Below are 14,814 nucleotides of genomic sequence, written 5' to 3'. Positions count from 1 at the left end.
GTGGTGGCAATGATTCATCTCAAGTGATTGATGGTAACCAGCGTTGTGCCGCGATATTAAATCAGGTGCTTCTTGGGAGGCAACCCATGTGTTTTTCTTCTTTCTTTTTTGATTTTCTTCTTAGTGTAGGATTTGTTTTTGGACTAACTGGTTGTGAGATGCTTGTAGGGATGTTTGATACACTGCAGGACTAAGCTGGAAAAATTTGACACTCTTTGAAGTTTGGATCGCTGTCGCGCTCCATTTTTCGCAGTCGCGGTGGCCTTACCATGAAGGCGGAATTTGATCGCGGTCAACGGTGCTAAAGTTCCAAAATGAGGGTTATCTGAAGTTTCAACCATTGCAAGCGATGCATTTTTCGCGGTCAGCGGTGGCTTACCGCTGTCGCGAAGCATTTTTCGCGGTCAGCGGTGGTCTCAAAATTGTAGCCCTTCTAAAACATACAAGCGTGGACCGCGGTGATTTACCGGAGCCACGGTAGGTAAGATCAAGTAGGGCCCCTAGGAATTTTCTATAAATAAGCGGTCTAAAGCCTTTTACACTTTTCGATCATTTTACTCTCAAAGCAAAAATAACACTGTTCATCAATGCCCTAATTTGCACAAACACAAGAATTAAACTCCATTTTCACCACTCATCTCATATTTGGTAATTCCACTCATTCCTTAGTCTTTAATTTTGTAATTATTTACTTTTAATTGATAGTTCTTACTTCTTCTTCTTCCTTTTTCTTTTAATTCCGACTTAGGGTTCGTAGTAGTAACTAGATTAGGTTTAAAATAGTTAGAATTGGTTAATGATTACCTAGTGGAGTTTTAAAATGTAGAAAGATTGCTAAATACATGATTAACTAAAACCCTAGGTTTCCCGAGCCCCAATTTGACTTCTGCGACCGCGGTTGATTTTCCGCGGTCCGCGGTCATCTGTGTTATGTGAGATTTTAAGTCTTGATAACCGCGGTCAGCGGTGGCCTTTAACGCGAACACGGTACCTCTCCATGGCCGAGATGTGTTTTTCTGCAGTCCGCAGTGCTCAAGTTCAGAGAGGTCCAAATAAGGGTCCACAGCCGCAGTTAATTTTCTGCGAACAGCGGTGCAAGTACCGTGGCCGCACTCCTTTTTTCATGATCTGTGGTGCTATTGAATCAGAGAGTGGGTAGTCTGAGTCCCACACCTTTGCGGTCGCGATGCATTTTCCGCGGTTTGCGGTGCAGCCTTCGCGGTTGCGCTCCTTTTTCTGTGGTCCGCGGTCTGCAATCTTTTTCATTACATTGTGAATTGTTCTACTGTTCTCTTCACTGCTTCTTCTAGCAACTAACAATATGCTATGTATTATGTTTGCAGACAATGATTAAATCTCGAGGCGGCAGTGAGAAACAAAAGGGTAGAGTAGAGTCCTCCCGGGGTAGGGTACGAGGACATATTAAATTGACCCTAGCGGTTCGAAAAACAATTGGCGAAATGAGGAAGAACATCAGAGATGCAGATAGAGTTGCTTCCCATTCTGAAGGGAGTGAGTATTTGCCCTCCCGGGAGGCTTCAGAGTCTGATTATGTGCCAGCTTATGTACCCGACTTCCCGGAGAGACATCAGAGATGAGCCCACACCTCTAGCCTCTCCTACTGCTGGTGCTTCTGTTCATATTTCTTCTGAGTCATCTGATGGCTCAGCAGAGAGCAGTGATAGTTCAGCTTCAACCTCACCTACACCTTCGTCACCTGGACAGGATGTAGATGCTAGTATACCAGATGAAGAGGGAGGGGGTGTGACCTAAACCGGAGGTGTGGAAAGGACTAGAAACCCTGAAGTGTGGCAAAGAAGGTTTGTCAGTGAGCTGGCATATCACAAGTTCCGAGAGTGGTGGCCTCTAAAGTCACTTATTCATGAGCGCCAGTTCATAGAGCGGGATCTTCTGCCTCACAACCCCAATGTGAAACAACATTTTAATGACCAAGTGGGATATGATTATTTCTCTAGTAAGGTGGCGGATGCAAACGAGCACTTAGTCAATGAGTTTTACGCTAATGCCTCCCACATCAAGAAGGATACAAAAGTGACTAAGGTGCGAAACCTGAAAGTAAATTTTGATGGGAAAACAATAAATAAATACATGGGCTTCAATGAGGAAGATGAGACATTGTACTTGGAGAAGGTGGCATGGGATGAGGCATCCCCCCCGTGGTTGGCATCATACCTGACTCTCCCGGATACCACTCCAGCATGGTTGACAACAGGGGTTCTTATCTTGAGGAACACCCTAAACTTTGAGGCGAAGGGTTGGGAGAGTGATGCCCTATGTGGATGATGTAGAGATTGAGCTTGAGGAAATTGAGGGGGTTGCTTCTGGCCAGCCACAGGACCCCGTGACAGCTGATCCCCGCACCCAACCACAGGCCCCCACCCAGCCACAGACCCCGATGCAGACAGAGTTCCCATAGGGAGTTTTCTTTACTCTCTATCCTTCTTTTTGAGCTGATTTTTGGTTAGTTAGCATTGAGGACAATGCTAGCTTTCATTTGAAGGGTTGGCCCTACTTTGATGATTTGGTAGTTGGTTTGTAAATATGATACTATTTTTTTTCTTTATGCTTATTTTTTATTTTTGGTATGTATATAACTTTACCTTTTATTTCACTTTTCGTTATTTTTTTTATCTTGGTCTGTATATAAAGTTACTCTCTCATGTATATATTCATTTCCTCCTATGTATATTCATCTAAACCCCCTATTGTACATATTTAGTTCACTTTCCGCAATCTTACTTCATAGCTTCTTTTGCAATTTCCCTTAATAGTATAGTTTCTTATTTCATCTAATAGCTTCTTTTTTGGTTCATAGCTTCTTATTGAACAATTTTGTGTGATCAATAAGCCTTTGGTTTTCTTAGTGCCACGATTCTTTCCAAAGGTGCAATTTGTGTGAACCGGCTGGATCTTCCCCATGATGAATGGCATGACAACCTTCTTAAGGGTTTGAGTCTGTTTTTCTTTTTGTTTTTGTATAAATAGTAGTTAGTGAGCAATGGTGCCTCAGGAAAAACTTCACTTAGGCCTAACACATTTACCTTTGACCTTATGGTTAAAAACAAATTTGTGTGTATAGGATGGTGATAGTTGTGACCTTGAGACTCTTGTGTTGGCTAAACAATCATCGAGTGGTTTCCCTGAACATTTGTGTTGCTCAAATCTTAGCTAAGGTTGTTGTGGGGCCCGACTCTATTTCTTTAGCAATCCTATAGCTTGTGTGGTGAGGTATTGATTTGCAAGTCCAAGTCCCGTGCCAATGAGTCTAGAACTTACCCTGAATGTTTGTCTAGGCGAAGTCCTAAGTGAAGCTCGACTTGAAAAGTGATTATAGGATCTCCTTGATCCTAATTGAGACTTGAAAACATCCATAGCCTACCAATGATGATATCCCTAGTTAACCCCATTGAGCCATAGCCCCTATTCTTTCAATAATCATGATACAAGCCTTTATCCGTTCTAAAATGATCCTCTCTTGGCACCCTATCTTTCCGTAGCACAAGGCAAAAGCATAAGTTTGGGGGGAGATACGGGGAATGAAAAAGTGATAAAAGGTACAAAATGAAGAAAATGAAAGGCAAAAAGAAAAAGAAAGAAAAGCCAAAAATTCAAAAAGAAAGTGAAAAATGTAGAAGAAATGAAGGGATTCAATAAAATTAAAAGATGAAAGGCATGGAAAAGTGGAAAGGAGAAAAAGGATTGAAATGAACAAGAAAGAGTGACAATGTGTCTCTCTAGCCCCTAAAGAAGAAGTAAATGACTCAAAGAGTCAAGAAAATGTGTGTCAAAATGAAGCAAATGAAGTGCTTAAGGGAAATGAAACTTTTTTAGACCAATATATCCTACCTGAACCAAAAACCTTCATTACATCATCACAAAATCCTTATATGATCTTGCGTTGGGTGAGCTTACATTAGTGGTGACTCACATAAGGGGCAAGCTTATAATACTTAGAAGCGGACTTGTGACCTTCCTTTGAGAGAGATGAATGTGTTTTCCACAATCCTCGTTTTGAGTGCTAACAATCTAAAAGGAGGTTTGCTTATGGAGAGTTGAGGAGTATGAGTTTGGGTTCCACAATGACCAATGTAACAGAAAGAGTTTCCTTGATGAGTTGAGTCAATTCTTGATGCTTTTGTGTCGCACTATAGCCATGGTGCTAAAAGGTTGTGTATTGTTGATAATGCATTTGAGTTGAGGGTAATTGTTAGTCCCAATTGATTCTTGATGAGGTTACTTTAGGACAACTGAATTTTTCTTTCTTGTATCTTGAGGAGGTGGGAATTACTTTATTTGCTTGAGGACAAACAAAAGCTTAAGTTTGGGGAAGTTGATAACTAGGGATTCTAGCCTATTTTATGCTCCTTTTTGCTTGAATTTTAGATTAAAAGTGTGTACAAGTATTCCCAAAAGCTAACTTATTGTGCTTGTTTGTAGTGTTTGGTCAAAAAGAGACAAGAAAGTCAAAAATCAGCTTAACAAGGAGTGAAACCTGCACAAGTCAAAACTGAGTCAACTGAGTGCTACAACGTAAATTCAACTGCGGACGCGAAGGACCTACCACGACAACAGTCCTTTTTATCGCGGTCCGCGGTGGCAAGGTTCAGAGAGATGCAATCTGAGGCATTTCAAGTTACCGTAGCCCGCAATGATTTTATGCGGCGGCGATGCCTCTACTGCGACAACGGTCCTTTTATTGCGGTCAACAGAGGAGAGATTCAGAGAGCCAAAATTGAAGCTAAAACTAGAAAACCGCGGACCGCGGTTGATTTTATGCGGCCGCAGTAGTGTAATCACTTCAGCGGTCCATTTTCCGCTGTCAGCGGTACCTCCGTCAGGGGCATTTTTGTTCGGAAAATTTAGCTGTATATAAATACCTCTTTTTCAAATTTTTAGTTCATCTTATCTTAGTTGAGCACGTGAACGCCGTATTTTTGCTTTTTAGAGTAATTTTGTAGCTTGTTTAACAATTAATCTTAGACTTTTATCTTGCAATTAATTTTTATGGGTTATTCTTCATCTCAATCTTTGATTTCTTCAGTAATTATGAGTAGCTAAACCTATTAGTTAGGGTTGTGGCTCAACCTTAATGTGGGTATTTAATGGGTCTACTATTTTAGGGCTTAGATGTTTATGGGTGATTGATATTTGGCCTGATTTGTGTTTTTATGTTGAATTGGTGGTTGCAAATACTAATTTGTGCCTTTTTGACTTAGGCTCTTCTTGAGAAAGAGAGCTTAAGTCTAGGAAATTTAGACCAACAAGGAATTGGGGTGTATTCAAGAGATTGATAGCCCAACTAAAGGGTTAAACCTAGAGATAGTAATACCTGACTTGAGCCAACTTTGCTTGCACAAATTGAACACCCAATTGGGCTTGAGAAAGCCAACTAGGGAAAAGTCACTCAAACTACCGAGAGGTATAGAGTGAGTATCTTCGTGCATTGGCTATATCATGATCCCAACTATAACATTATTGCTCTAAGTTCTAGATCCCCTTAGATACTCACCTAGGAGTAAGTCACTTCCCTAGTGCCTTTTTACCCATTTAGAAATTCCTACAAAAATATCTACTTAGCTTAATTTCGTGCATCATTAGTATTAAATTAGAAATAACAAACAAACAAGAAAGATTAGAAGTGCAAACAATAACATCGCACATTGCTAGGTTAGATAGGAACTCAACTCCAAACATATCTTAGCTCCCTGTGGATTCGATCCCGACCTTTTGGGGTAAAAGCTGTATCGACTGCTCTTTCCACTCTATAGTAGTGTAGGGTTGGACCTGATCAGGCCCAGCTCACTCCGAGGTACCTAGATTTGCACAAAAATATGCAGAAACATAGTATGAGTACACCATAATAGTACTCAGTAAAAGTCAATATTAACCTCGGTAGAGTAGTGATGAGGTTCAAGTCAAGACACTCATTAATAAAATAACTTGTACAAAATATCCATATAAAGCTAAAACAGAAAAGCAAAGTAAATAAATGGCAATGAAGGGCAATCATGTGATAAAATAACTAAATAATCAAGCACATATAAAATACAAGTGAAAGCGATTAATAAAAAACAATAACAATTCTAATCATCAAATCGTTTCGGCACAAGATTTACAACAAGAATCACCCTGAGGTACTACACCTCATAATTACAAATCACGAGTCCCAAATCAAGAATCATATATAAATGGTACCTTGTGCCCACATTATCAATAACAACCACATGGACAACTCACGTGCCACATGGACAACTTACGTGCTAATATCATATTCCGCCCGGTGTGGTCACAGACTCAATATCACAATCCACCCGACATGGTCACAAGCTTAATATCACAATTCGCCCGACGTGATCACATGCTCAATATCATAATCCGCCCAGCGTGGTCACGAGATACCAGTCCAAACAATATTGCAGAGAAAGCAGATATACAAGAATACATGTACAAGATCAATGAACATCAAGTTTCATACTCTCGAACTGCTATAAATGACATGTTACATGTATGCATGTGCAACTGTACTATCACATCTCAAATCATCAAGTAATATCAGAGGCACCGAGTAGCATATCGGATATAATGATGGTTGGCTATAATTACGTATTTTAATCGCTTATGGCACTCTAATTTGTTGTACTTTAATTATGTTTGAGCTTTAATTGTTAGTGTTTTGTACTTATTGTGTGTTTTATGCTTGTAGGAGTGATTCCGAGCTATATAGACGTTGTGGAGATAATCAAGCAACTTGGAGCTTTAAAGTCTGAGCAAAAGCTTAATAGATTAAGCTGAGATCGTGTTCGGGGGTCGAGGACCAAGTCTCGACGTCAAAATGCAAGATTTGAGCTGTACTCTAAGACATTTGCACTAGTGCGATGCAGGGTGCGAGGCATTGTGTGAGGCAGCAATGTATTTTTGCTTCCTGTTAAATTGTTGAGCTTCCTGAAGATCTCCACTAGCGCGTGGCATGGTGAGTCGCCCCATGCAACGCACCTGTGTAATGTTTACAGAGCCAATTTCCTATTTCGACTAGGAGAAGGTATTTTCGTCTAGACTCGAACCTACTTGGTATAAATACATGGAAAAAGGTTAATTTTTGGACTTTTGACATATCTTAGACCTAACGAGGCTAAGGAGGAGTTGGAGAAGCAAAAACACAAGGAATTCACCATTCAATCCTCACTCAAGACACGAGTTATCGTCTTATGTTTTTCTATATTTTAAACATATTTGTGATGAATTTCTCCATGTTTATGTAGTAGTTTCCTAGTTTTATGTATTGAAGCATTTTTGGATGATTTAATTGTTGCATATGTATTCACTTGTTCATGTAATCGAGAGAGGCACATTCGTGATATCTTTGCATTATATTGTAGGTTGAGTTCATTAATTCATCTTAGTAATCGAAAGAGGCTAGTTGAATCATTGATTAAACCTAGTTAGGAGGATAATCGAGAGAGGTTCTCCTAAAGACCAATCCACTACGCATTCTTGCATATATTCACCGAGCTTAAATTAGTCCATCTTGTGAGGTTGAGACTTAATCGAGAGAGGAGTTTCTACTAAACGTTTTAACTAATAATTGAGTAAATTCGAGAGACTCACTTGAACATTAGAAGTGAATTATCTAGGTTAGATTTCAAGCACACCTATCCTATCAAAACTCTATCTTCTCCCATTGATATCTTTCTTTGCTTATTCCTTGCGTCGATTGTCATTAGTCAATAGCTTTAAATTCCTAATTAATTTTAGTATTAATCACATCAAACTCAATTGTTGATCATCTTGAATAGCAACCAAACTAGAAACTATGAAAATACTGTTTTAATATGAAGGGAATATAGTTCAGGGTGGTTTTGAGGACACCAAATAGTTTAAGTAGGAGACTGATAAAAAAATACTCCCTCTGTTTTAATTTATGCGAACATATTTGACTGAGTACGAAGTTTAAGAAAAGAGAGAAGACTTTTGAACTTGTGGTGTAAAATGAGACAATTATATTTTGTGTGGTTGTAAATCATTACATAAAGGTAAGTTATTTTTAAATAAGAAAATAGGTCAATTTTTTTGGCACGGACTAAAAAAATGGTTCATATAAATTGAAATGGAGGGAATAATAGTTTATGGGAGTTTAAGGTATTAACTCTTAAAAAAAAGAATAGAGAAAAGGTAAACTACTAACTATGTCCATATATAAATAGCTCATTATAAAATTGGACAATTCATAAAATATTACTAATATTAGCCAAATATTACTAATATTAGCCAATTAGCTCTTTGTAGTAAAAGATGTCAAATTTTTATTTTCTTTTGAGTGAGTGTTATTAGAATAGATTGGGTACATCTTAAGGAGCTTGAATCTCAGTTTTGAGATGATTTGGTGAAGTTTTGATGTGGTTTGGATTGAAAATTCGAAGTAAAAACTGAACATGAAAAAAATGATATGTGTATAACACTGTGTATCACATATATATCATATTTATATCAGTTGTGTATTACATGTATATCCATGTATACCTGTGTGTGAGATACATGCGTGATACATTTTTTATACATATATCGCAGAAGAATTTTTTGAACTTGATTTAATTTCAAATTTTGATACAAAATCAGTCCAAATCACCTCTAATCTTCCTCAAATTTTGTATATTGACTTATCTATACGTTTTCAATGAATTTCAACTATACCCATTGAAAAAGTTCCTTTTTTGCTTAAATTTTTGGAATATTATATTTTTTTATATTTCATCACCTTATTTGCTACCTCATCCATGAAATTTCCTTTCCGTTTACATCTAATGTTGCTCATCACGCTTAAAAATATGGAAGGTGATTTTTGCATGTAATTCTTTGAAAGAAAGAAACTTATTTATTTTGTTTTTCAATTTTTATATGTACTTGGCTAGTTTTGGTAAGTGTATGACTAATGGCTAAAGGTTGGTAGATTAAGACTTATTTGAGACATTTGCGTAAGTTTCCCTAGACAAAAATCAAAATTAGTACTACAGCCTATAACACATAAATGACTGGATCACATGAAGAAAACTGGGCCAAGTGAAAATTGGGCCAATGTCAAAATCCAATTTGGGTTTTGAACAGTGGATAACTTTGGATATTATCATTTCCTCATAGGTCGGTTTTTAAACCCGCCATTTTCTCCCTTTCGTGACTCTCACTACCCGCGTCCATAAATTCTCGAATTCAGTTTTCACGAGAAATTTCATCACTATCCCCAAAATCCTCTCAAATTCAAATTTCCGTTCCGGGTCCGTTATCGCTGAGATTTTTCAAATTTCGTGGAATGCCTGTGAACTTGACTGCAAACGCGATCCCGGCGATAATCGCCGGCGACGTGAACTCAAAGCCAGTGGTTCAGGTATTGGACATCAAGCTAATTGGCGCCGCAGCGGATCGGTACGGACTCCTAATCTCAGATTCTGAGTCGAGTCAGCAGGCTATGCTGGCTGCTCAGCTTAATGACCGAGTCAAAACTGGCCGCGTTCGCAAAACCTCCGTCATTCAGTTGATTGAGTACATCTGTACCACTGTTAAAAATCGCAAGTATGAAATTATTATTATTTTCTTCAAGCTTCAGTTATGAATATTACATGTACAGTGTTTATGATTACATGTGCTTCTACTTTTGATTGCATATAAAGCTTTGTGATACTTGCTTTATTGTGTGTTCTCCTTATTCTGCTGTACGCATGCTTGTGTGACTGTTTTTTTACACTACCAGTGATTTTTAGTTACTATTTTTAATAGATTACTAATTAATTCTTATTAAGAGATACTCTTAATAAGTGACTTGATTGTGTAAATTTTTTTTATACCGTCAGTGAATATAACTTAAACGTTTTTTATCCATGTACAAAGTATTTCAAATGTATAAAATGATAAATTTGGCTTTGCTTTTGTTGTTTGAGCTTTAATTAGAATGTTGATGCCTTGGTAGAGAATTACTCCTCACTGATTTGGATGTGCAATTACGCAAAAAAAAAAGAAGGCAATTATATTAGTTCATTATGGTTTCTGCTATTTCTCTTGTGGTCACATTTGTGTTTATCATCCATACATTAACTTTGATAGATTTGGCTTGGATTTTGTTGTTTCGAGCTTTAACTAGAATGTGAATGCCGTGATAGGGGATTATCCTTTAATCATATTGATAAGCACTTCTTTTTATATGCAAAAGGCGATTCACATATATAACTTCATTATGTTTTCTCCAAGTTTTCTGGTGTGCGCATGTCATTTCGATCATAAAGTTAGATCTGGCTTTGATTTGTTGTTTGAGCTTTAACTAGAAGGTTAATGTCATGGAAGGAAACTATTTTCTGGTTGGCTCAATGGTGGCGAATTACTCCTTAAGAATTTGAGTTTGAGAAATAGTGCAACATAACAAAACACGTGTTTCTTGTCAATAATCGGTAATTTTGTTTCATTTTTTGATTTGGTGTTAGCTTTCTATGTGTTCCTCGACGATTGTGTCAGAAACATGAAGCAGTTTTCCCCTTGGAAATTGTTGCACTGCCAAAGTTGTGTCATCCTTGCCTTGGTGTCATCTTGAATTGGGTGCTGAAAATGCTGTCCCATAAATTAGAAGAGTGTGGCGCTTCTGTGCATTGAGCAGTGTATTAGGGGATCAAGCAAGTGTCTATTTTAGCTAATAAGAAGTAATGTCTTATCTTTTTTCGTATATCAATCTGGATTATACCTTTGAATGGAACTTGGGCTGTATGTGTTGATCTTGTTTTCCTTTTGCAGAATTATTGTTGTCATCAACATGGAAACTATTATACCAGAATGTGAAATAATTGGGAATCCTAAAGTGCTTGTAGAATCTAATTTTGGAGCTCAGAAAGCTATATCTAATGGCATTTCTGGGTCTGCAATCTTTAACAATGGTAACTTGAGTGCTCAAAGATCTGGCCAAACAAGCTTTGCTAACAGCAACAATTTGAGCTCCCTAAATTCAGGTAATAGCATGCAGAGCTACCCACCTGCAATTCAACCCGCATATCAACCTCCTCCAAATTACAAAAGCCATGGGACAATAATGAAGAATGAAGCACCTGCCCGCATTATTCCAATAGCTGCTTTGAACCCCTATCAGGGTCGGTGGGCTATTAAGGCTAGAGTGACTGCAAAGGGGGATCTACGTCGCTATAATAATTCCAGAGGAGATGGAAAGGTCTTCTCATTTGATCTCCTTGACTCTGATGGGGGTGAAATACGTGTCACTTGCTTTAATGCGGTTGTTGATCGCTTTTATGACAAAATTGAAGCTGGAAAAGTGTACATGATATCAAAAGGCAGCTTGAAACCTGCTCAAAAGAACTTCAACCATCTGAAGAATGAATGGGAAATATTCTTGGAGATAACTTCAACTGTAGATCTCTGTCCAGATGAAGATAACACTATACCAAGACAGCAGTTCTCATTTAGACCTATTAGTGACATTGAAAGTGCAGAAAGCAATTCAATCATAGATGTGATTGGAATTGTAATAGCTGTCAATCCTTCTGTTCTGATCCTGAGAAAGAATGGAATGGAAACTCAAAGAAGAATCTTGAATCTAAAGGATCAGTCTGGGCGAAGTGTTGAGCTGACGCTATGGGGAGACTTCTGCAACAGGGAAGGTCAAAAGCTGCAAGAAATGGCAGAAGCTGGGTTTTCCCCTGTTTTAGCTGTCAAAGCTGCAAAAGTTAGTGACTTCACTGGGAAATCCATTGGAACCATTTCTTCCACTCAACTGTTCATAGGTCCAGATTTTGCAGAGGCTCAGACTCTAAGAGAATGGTTTGATCAGGGAGGAAAAGATGTTGCTTCTCAATCTATATCTAGGGAAAACATGCCTGTAGGATCAAAAAGTGAGATACGCAAGACCGTGTCTCGGATCAAGGATGAAGGGCTTGGTAGGTCAGATAAACCAGACTGGATTACAGTTAAGGCAACTATAACATTCATCAAAACCGACAGCTTCTATTACACTGCTTGCCCTCTGATGATTGGAGATAGACAATGTAATAAGAAAGTTACCAGGTCAGGAAACTCGAGATGGCAATGTGATAGGTGCAATCAAGAGTTTGAGGAATGTGATTACAGATACCTTCTTCAAGCTCAAATTCAAGATCATACTGGGTTGACATGGGTGACAGCTTTCCAGGAATCTGGGGAAGAGATTTTGAGCTGTCCCGCAAAGGAGCTACACATGATGAATGAAGAGGCTGATGATACCAGATTTTCTGAAATTATTAGAAAATGTCTCTTTACACAATTTCTATTCAGGCTTAAAATCAAAGAGGAACTTTATGGTGATGAGCAGAAGGTGAAGATTACAGTTATCAAGGCAGAGAAAGTGAAACATTCTGCAGAAAGCAGATATCTCCTTGATTTAATTTCAAAATTCCGTTCTTCATGAACAAAGGAAGCCAGATGAGAGATTCTTATTGCATCCAATTTTCAGGAAACCCATTAGCCCTCTTTCTCAGAGAGATATAGGCAAAAAGTTATTGTTGTAGTCAGGTGATTATTTTTCTCTTCTCCATTGGAAGGTGCATTATTTGCTTTCTTGCTTTGAAATCCCACTTACTGGTCTAATGTAGCTTTAGTATCCAATTGATTTGGAAGGAACATATCTTCATTTTTCTTGTCCCATGAGTTGAATAGTTGAATTTACAATATCACTCTCATTTGTCTTCATCACAAGAACATAATTTTTTTTTTAAATTTGGTAAACCCCCCTCCCTTTAATTCGTTCTCTCCACGGTCCAGCCAGTGGTGTTTCTCACTTATTCCCTTCTTGTAAGTGAACACTCAACTTCGATGGAATAATCTTTCAGTTGTTCGTATTTAGATGTATACAATGGAATAATACTTTCAGCTGTTCTTGTTTTAGATGTATAAATTTTGGATGCTGAGTCGGGAGAAGCTCATAAGGCATGTTATCATTTGCATTTGCTGGATTTCTTCAGCTATTAGTAAATAAACGAGTCATCCACAGGTTTACTGAGTCTTATCTATTGCTATGCTCAGCTCTCTGAAAATCATTTGATTGGTGAAAAGGCAGAGATATTAGCGTATTAACCGGAATTAATTGTATTGCTCTCTGCAGTCGAGCGAGAGCAGCAAACTGCAGTTCTATGTTTCCTATAGTAAGGTGGATTTCTTCATGCGAAGAAATAAGCTAAAGTAGAGATAATAAATTGGTTATGTAAACATTATATAAATCGTCGGAGGAACATTAGATAGATACAAAAAGAGAGTGGAGATATATCAGAATTTTGTTTCTTAAGTCCGCTTGACAGGATCAAAGTTGGAAACACCAATTACAGCGCCAACAATTGCAGTAAGCACAACTCCTCCTGAAACAATGCTGAGCAAGAAGTTCTTGAGGGATGGCGAAAAACCGTCAGCTGCTTCGGCTACGTCGGGAATCACCATGGAGGCAGTCAGTGCAGCTGCTGTCAATCCTGTCACAACCTTCTCCTTAAGTGAAGCCTTGACTTCAAACCTTGCAACTGGTTTTGATGCTGCACTACTCTTTGAGGGCTTTACTGGCAATGGCTTCAAGAAAGCCACAGCACTTGGTTGTCTCTTCTGACTTGTGTAAGTCAGTGGCATGGCTATGGAAACTGCAGAAGAAGAAGCCATAATTTGCCTTTCTTTTTTGGTCTTTGCTCTGCGGTTTCCTTTTATCCCAAACTGTGCTGAATGAGAAATATGGTATTAGTAAGGATTGGTTTTTAGAGGAGAAAAATTTGGAGTTAGATTGAGAGGATGGAGAAAAGCTTTTCTATGAGAGGTGGAAATAAGCAATGGCGTTCCCACTTACTCTGTCCTATGTGGCGCATTCTACTTGGTTATCCTGGATAAGGTTATCTGATTGTAAGTTTATTGTTTTAATTTCTTGTTCACAAACCTGAGGGTAAGCCCACTCTAATTTGTGATTGTAGAGGGGAGAGTGGAGGAAATAAGTAGAACAGAGACAGATTCAAAAATTAGAGTTAATAGATTCAAAGTGGATATAGCTTATCGTGTGTGTCTCTCTCTCTATATACTGAACATTAGGTCATATCCTCTAATAGCCTAGATTGGCAGAGGGAGAGTAAACTCGACCAGGGGGTTTATTTGGAGGGGCTTGGCAGTCACAGTGACAAAAGGAAAAGAAAAACGAATGCACTTTAGAGCTGAAATTTTAAATGAGATCATTATAGAAAAGTAATACAAAAGACAAATAAGAATAATAACTACAAAGGGAAACGGAGCTATTTGGCAGTCCTATGTAAACCATCCTCTGTTTGCAAGATCTGAAACTGGAAGACAGAGCCTCCATTTACAAGGGTTCTGTCATCCGACAAAGGCCAAAATCTAAGATAGCCCCTTAATCTTGGCACTTTTTGTAAAATAAATATATAAACTTATGGGGTGACCAAACAGACACTTGAACTCATCCAAAGTGTAGTCCATATTTTATAAGGCTTGTAATAATAAGATTAAGTTATGGAAGTAATTAACTTAGGGAACATATGTTTATATGATTCTAAAAGATGTTTGTAAGAAAGTGATTCTAAATGTGCCTTGATTTAAAAGTCTGAAAAGGAGCGATCTTTGAAAATTCATTTGAGGTGAAAGTACCTTACTTGTTTTATGAAAAAAAATCTTATTTCATTCATTGTTAGTAAACCAACAATTCTTTTATGATTTTCTTTCTGAAAACGGGGCTACTATTTTTTACTAGAGTCTGAGCTTCAAAAATTCTTTGAGAAAAAGCAAGTGAGCGAGATCATG

General features: G+C 38.1%; 2 protein-coding genes across 3 annotated transcripts; one reads left to right on the top strand and one right to left on the bottom strand.

The window, feature by feature from the left end:
• Positions 1-9,165: 9,165 nt before the first annotated feature.
• Positions 9,166-13,739, top strand: LOC107779033 (replication protein A 70 kDa DNA-binding subunit A-like). Of its 2 annotated transcripts, XM_016599371.2 has the most exons (3): positions 9,447-9,582; positions 10,485-10,697; positions 10,789-13,739. In XM_016599371.2, exon 3 carries the CDS (start codon positions 10,808-10,810, stop codon positions 12,443-12,445), a length of 1,638 nt encoding a protein of 545 aa, XP_016454857.1. In that variant the 5' UTR covers positions 9,447-9,582; positions 10,485-10,697; positions 10,789-10,807; the 3' UTR covers positions 12,446-13,739. The 2 variants fall into 2 exon arrangements, with proteins under 2 accessions (XP_016454856.1, XP_016454857.1); XM_016599370.2 differs by lacking the exon at positions 10,485-10,697 and having other exon boundaries at positions 9,166-9,582.
• LOC107779034 (uncharacterized) lies at positions 13,230-13,905 on the bottom strand. The gene has a single exon (XM_016599375.2). It carries the CDS (start codon positions 13,675-13,677, stop codon positions 13,315-13,317), a length of 363 nt encoding a protein of 120 aa, XP_016454861.1. The 5' UTR covers positions 13,678-13,905; the 3' UTR covers positions 13,230-13,314.
• Between the last annotated feature and the right edge of the window lie 909 nt (positions 13,906-14,814).

This window comes from Nicotiana tabacum, chromosome 11, assembly GCF_000715075.1.
Source record: "Nicotiana tabacum cultivar K326 chromosome 11, ASM71507v2, whole genome shotgun sequence".
In the NCBI taxonomy this organism is placed as follows: domain Eukaryota; kingdom Viridiplantae; phylum Streptophyta; class Magnoliopsida; order Solanales; family Solanaceae; genus Nicotiana; species Nicotiana tabacum.
Note: the sequence above shows the minus strand (reverse complement) of the source record. Positions and strands in the feature narration are given on the sequence as shown.

Excerpts from the sequence above, each read along its gene's own strand:
- LOC107779034 (XM_016599375.2), bottom strand. The coding sequence starts at position 13,677 with ATGGCTTCTTCTTCTGCAGTTTCCATAGCCATGCCACTGACTTACACA.
- LOC107779033 (XM_016599370.2), top strand. The coding sequence starts at position 9,323 with ATGCCTGTGAACTTGACTGCAAACGCGATCCCGGCGATAATCGCCGGC. Across the intron at positions 9,583-10,788 it reads ACCACTGTTAAAAATCGCAA|AATTATTGTTGTCATCAACA; the intron begins GTATGAAATTAT and ends TTCCTTTTGCAG.